Source organism: the organism of the source record quoted next, unplaced genomic scaffold (genome assembly GCF_019419815.1).
Source record: "Pyrus x bretschneideri cultivar Hongxiangsu unplaced genomic scaffold, Pyrus_bretschneideri_v1 Contig21, whole genome shotgun sequence".
In the NCBI taxonomy this organism is placed as follows: Eukaryota; Viridiplantae; Streptophyta; class Magnoliopsida; order Rosales; family Rosaceae; genus Pyrus; species Pyrus x bretschneideri.
Genome location: NW_025999513.1, coordinates 4119066 through 4124818, shown reverse-complemented (window position 1 = coordinate 4124818; position 5753 = coordinate 4119066). Strand labels below are relative to the sequence as shown.

Here is a 5753-nt window from a genome sequence, read left to right as displayed (position 1 = left end):
ATGCACAAAATTGAATCGGAATCTTCTTATTTATAAATAAAGTTAAAGATTTTAGCACCCCTGAATGGTCTTTAAGTGTTCGTAACTAAGAGATGAGTGCAAAAAAGGCCCATTCGTTTTTTATTTTAATGTCAAAATGTGAGATGAACATGACAGAATATGATGAGTTATAAATGTATAATAGTGTAAGTTATCTAATTTATTGTTTTACATAAGTTACAAGCCTTGTATTACAAGTCTCTGTCAATCTAATTTTATCTCTAAGATTTAATCTCATCCTTATGTTACAAACAAAAAAAACTCTATATAAAGCCGCAAAGAACCAAAACCGTGACAAATAGTATCGTTTTAACTTTTTTACTCGACAAATAATTTCTCTTCACGCGAACAAAACGCGATCTTGTTCCTTTCTCCTTTCTCATACAGTCGTCGTCTACAGTACACGGTTCCCATACCAAGTCCTCCACCTAAATCCACCATTTTTCTCCACTCACAATTCACAACCCAAAGCTTTGATCTTGACAAATGGGGATTTCATGGAGCACCAACAGAAGAAGGAACAACTATTACCAAAACCCACCACCACCTCCGCCGCCACCGCCGCCACGTCAACCCCATTACATCTCAAGTTCTCATCCTTATTACTCATCGGAGCATGCCTCTCTTTCTCCACCTCCACCGCCACCACCTCCTCCTCCTCCACCGCCACCTGGCCCTTTGGTTTCAACTTCTTCTTCTTCCTCCTCCTTTTCATTTTCTTCTAATAACAACTACCCATATGCCAATTCCGCCACACCTTACGCCCCACAAGGACCGCAACCCAGAGCTCCGTACCCCACACACTCTCTCCCTCTCCCACCTCCTCCTCCTTCTCCGCCGCAAACCCATTACTGCTACGGCCACTACAACTCCTGCAACCATGGCAATTCCATGATGGGGCGCTTCAGTTACAATTACAATTACAATTACCAGCAGCCTTATAATTATGGTGCTACTCAGAGTAATGGGTGGCCCGCAATTCGGCCTCCTCCGCCGCCTGCGCCGCCTTACGTTGAGCATCAGAACGCCAAGAAGGTGAAGAACGATGTCAACGTGCATAAGGACACGTTGAGGCTTGAGATTGATGACCTGAACCCTGATCAGCATTTGGTGTCTTTCGTTTTCGATGCCATGTATGATGGGAGGTGAGCAAATTGGGATTCTTTTTGTTGTCCGCTGGTTGTTCGCTTCTTGAATTGGTCTATGTCTTATGTTATGTCTGTGTTTGAAGCTTGTGTCTTGTAATAGATTGTGTGTTTTTGCAATGTGTGTGTTGATTGGTATGTATTCATGCTCAGATGTTGTGGACAAGAAATGGGATGGGGTTTTGATCTCAAAGTTATCGGCATTTAGGACCTGAGAATACTAAAGCCTTTAACCGTATAACCATAAATTTAAGAATTTGAGTTAGCTGAGATGGAATTTTCGTAGCAATTAATTGGGTAGAGGAAGAGGACTGTAATGCTTTTGGATTCATTGCTGCCATATCCATGGAAATGGAGTGCTAGTGTTGCTGCTATGATACTGAACCGGAAAAAATTAGGGGAGGTGGGACTAAATTTCTGATATGTGTTCATTTAGAAGGGTAAGGAGACAATACCCTATGAGTTATACAAAACTCGCTTTCATATGCAAGTCTGCAATTACATTGATTATCTAAGCATATGAAATATTAATAAGATGTGGGACTTATGAAACGATTGTCACTTGATGCTCATATTTGAATCTTTGGATGATGTAATTGCTGATGGACGCCTTAAAAGAAGCTCATGAATTTCGCCTTTTAATATGTTTCCTAGCTTGGGGGATGACAGTGGTAGATATGACCATAAACTAGAAATTAGCTACAGACATCAATGTTCGTTGGCAAATCAATGATTCGAACAACTTCACATTACGGTTTGAAGTGTAATTTTTTGATAGAAATTTTTGCTCTGCACCCTGAAGCTCTAGGTTTTTATCTATCTTGAGAAGGTATGGGTCCTCCTTCTCCAAGAGGAAGGTTCCCTATCATATACAAAGGGTTAATTTTCTTGCTTTTGTTTGTTGAACACTGCTCTCAAGAGGAAGTAGAAATATGAAGGGAGATAATTTACTGCAATCACTTGTTGGGCTAGCAGTTTTTTCCAGATTACTGCTTTCATGATAAACTCTGGATTAGGAGGTCATACTACCTTTGATATATTTCATTCTTCCTACAAAAAACAGGGGTCATACTGGCATCTAACTGAACCCTCTCAGATCTGGTTATCTTTACTGAAGTAAGATGAAGCTATGTTGAAACTAGTTTCTTAGAGTTTTCGTCAATTATTTTATAGGTTTTGATAAATCATTAAGTAAAGTAATGGTTTTATCTTTGTAATTGAGTCTGCTCTTGTGCTTCATTTACTGCAATTGTTTTTTAAATAACTCTTTATTATTTGGTCCACACTGTTTATAGTACCAATAATGCTATAGTCCATGTCTTGTTTATCCACATTTCTTTCAGTCTAGAGGTTCATTGAAGTATTATATTTAATTTGCTTTTCAATAGTGCTTGGAAACAACTTTCTTGGATTAGTGCTACTTGTGTTATGCAGAAAACCATGCTGGTAGGTGCTTTAGGTTGTTTGCACTTTTGTCTATATATTTGATATGATTAGCATTCTTAAGTGATAAGAGTCACCGTCCAAAAGTAGCACTAGTGTAAAACATTTGGTGTTATGATTGCTGCATATTCCTGCTGAGCATTTGCGTGTAGCCAGCTAGCATATGTTGTGCATGTATATGGCACTCACCCTATGCATTTTCCCTATATATAGAAAATAAGTGGGTTCCACTTACATCACATGCCTATTGGCCACGGTCATGATTCTCTAACAGTAAAGACCATGGCTAGTTCTCCATGGTTATATGATAACAGTTTCCATTTTCTTAGCAGTCTTTTTAGGCGATCTTCATTTCTTATGGGTTTTATCATGTTCCTTTCTTCTGATCAAGTCTTCTTATTGACAGCATTACGGTCTTCTACTTTGCTAAGGAAGAGCCAGACTGTAGGTTTGTTCCACTATTTCCTGAAGCATTTATGCCAGTGAGAGTCCCCTTTCAGAAGGGTCTTGGCCAAAAATTTCGCCAGCCCTCAGGAACAGGAATTGATTTAGGCTTCTTTGAGTTGGATGATCTTTCAAAACCATCACCAGGAGAAGATGTATTTCCGCTTGTAATATCTGCTGAAACATGTCTGCCACCTGATTCAACAGATGAGCATATTGTTGGGCCTACCCCAGATACATCGCCTCGTATGCAGATTACTCAAGCTGTGCTGGAAAAGAACAATGGTGATCATTTCCAAGTGAAAGTAATTAGGCAGATACTGTGGATTGATGAGTTCGGTATGAGCTACGTGAGATATATGGAATAGGAAGCTCGACAGTGGAAAGCTTTGATGACACTGAACCAGGGAAGGAATGCGTGATATGCATGACTGAACCTAAGGACACTGCTGTGTTACCTTGTCGACATATGGTGAGAGTTTGTCTAAGATACGTAGAATATGCTGGAGGATCTGCACTTATACCATGCGGTAGAAAATCTGTTGAGACTGATGATCTGGAAGGCTCAAGCCCATTGTGCTCAAGGATGTCTTTTGTGAATAGACTGATCCAGGCAGATGGGCTTGACTCATCCGATCACACATCTATGATAGTCCAACTCCCACACTAGATTTCTGTTAAATTTCAGGTTCTCTTGGTTAGTGGTTAGGAGCAAGAGCATTGGATGGTTGGGTCAGTAACATGCTACCATGGTTTTTGTTTCTTTCTCAAATTTCTAACTGCTGTAGATTTAGTTTCTTTAGATGACGAGAAATATAATTCTTGATTAGAATTCCTTTGTAACTCCTAGAATGTGTATGACAATGCAAGCTAGGATACATACCTCAAGCTTTTCACTTTTAAGACTACAGTTGTTTATTCTCACTTCATTTGTTTTTTCCAGTGTATGTGCAGTGACTGTGCAAAAGAATTGCGGGTTCAATCCAATAAATGCCCCATCTGCCGTCAACCCATTGAGGAACTTATAGAGATCAAGATAAATAAAAGTGAGCAATGAAGATACTTGTTTCTCCATACTATGTGGATTGTGGTATGGCTATCGAATTCTTTTATTTGTGTGTTTTCACCTGTTGTATAAAGGGGCATTTTTGTTTTGTTTTGTATATTGTAATTGCTGTGTTGCTTTCTAATATTCATGTGATTATCTTACATAGATGACTGAAATTTGATCCTCAAGAACTAACTTTCTTAACCATTATATATACCCATGGTGTGTGCAAACTGCAAGCTCTCGGTTCCCTTTGTAGGCAACTCGTTTAGAACTTGAAAACTAAAAAAATAAGTAAAAGTGCGGGTTTGATTTCCTTGAATGTTTTGTGGAGTACTTATACATTTAAGGAGTCTTCATCTTTTTTTTTTCTTTTTTTTTTTTTTTTTTGAATTTTTTGAGGTTTACAGTATCTTCACGGTCCTCATCATTTTCTTTCCTTGGGGGAGAAAAAGAAAGCGCGGGAGGCATGTGTTTGTTTACTTTCCGCTGCTTTAGTCGATTCTCTATGGTATCTTATACATTCTATATACTTATATCTTTATGTGTACATATGTATTCAAGGAATAGAATGAAGAACATTCTAGGTTGGGACATCTAGATAGGACAAACATTCTGTGCCTCATGGAAGTACTTTTTTTCACTCTGGGATACATCTCAAAAGGAGTCTGGGAGGGAATGTTTCCCGTTGAAGTTAGCGTGAAGGGACAAATTAAGATTCTAAACCTATAAAGCTTAGGTGGGTCAAATTGCATCTTATTGAACATCCCTACTGTATTTGCCCTCAGTACTTTATTTCTTATATGTGTGTTTGTGTGTATTAGGTTCTTATAGAATCACACCATCTTATTATGTTGTATGTTAGCCTTAGTATTCTTTTTAACTTTGTATTTGTTCACTGTTTAGCGTTTGAACAAATTAATCCCGATCGTGTTACTTGTTGATATGTTAGCCACTGAGACCATGGACATCTGAATCCTTCAGACTAGTATAGGAACATACTATATGACCAGTTAGGAGATGTATTTTCTCATGCTTATTCAATTACGTGACCCTCGGCTTTCTTTGGTTTCTTCACTAGTGAATATTCTTTGTGGTGGGTGTGGGTGTGGGTGTGGTATCTCTTGCAAGAGAGGATGCGATTGACTTGTTTTAACAGACGATTCCTTGCATCAACAGCGTCCGATTCTGTATGCCAAAGCTGTCATAGTCTTCCCTTGTTTAACCTCCTTTAACCACACTACAAATTGCTGGTAGCATCGCGCTTTTATCCTCCACCGGTGCGTATGTAATCACCAGCTGTTTCGTTGTTATCGCACAACACTGTATGCTTTACCCCGTCACGAGGTTTTCTTACACATAAGGGCACCTCTTGTTTTCACTGCTATTTGCCTGCACTGAATGTTAGCTATAACTCCCATATGATTACCTACTTTTCTCTGTATATTCTTTCCTAATGTTGTCTGTGCTGTCCGTTAGCCGTTGTATATATATTCACTTCTGCAACTTGTTGATATCCTTCCGAAACACTTGCGCTCCGAATTGGTTTCCTTTTTAATCTTCTGGTAAAAAAAGAAGAAAGAAATCTTGTTACAAATTTCATTAATCACTACCGTCATCGCGTTCGGACTTCT

The 5753-nt window shown here is 38.8% G+C and overlaps 1 protein-coding gene across 1 annotated transcript; it reads left to right on the top strand.

Annotated features, from left to right (window-relative positions):
• Positions 1 to 342: 342 nt before the first annotated feature.
• LOC103942555 (probable E3 ubiquitin-protein ligase LUL4) lies at positions 343 to 4280 on the top strand. Its single transcript, XM_048584369.1, is given in 5 exon segments — positions 343 to 1184; positions 3034 to 3404; positions 3407 to 3543; positions 4015 to 4035; positions 4037 to 4280. Coding segments are annotated over 5 exon segments (1251 nt in total). The 5' UTR covers positions 343 to 525; the 3' UTR covers positions 4100 to 4280.
• Positions 4281 to 5753: the final 1473 nt, after the last annotated feature.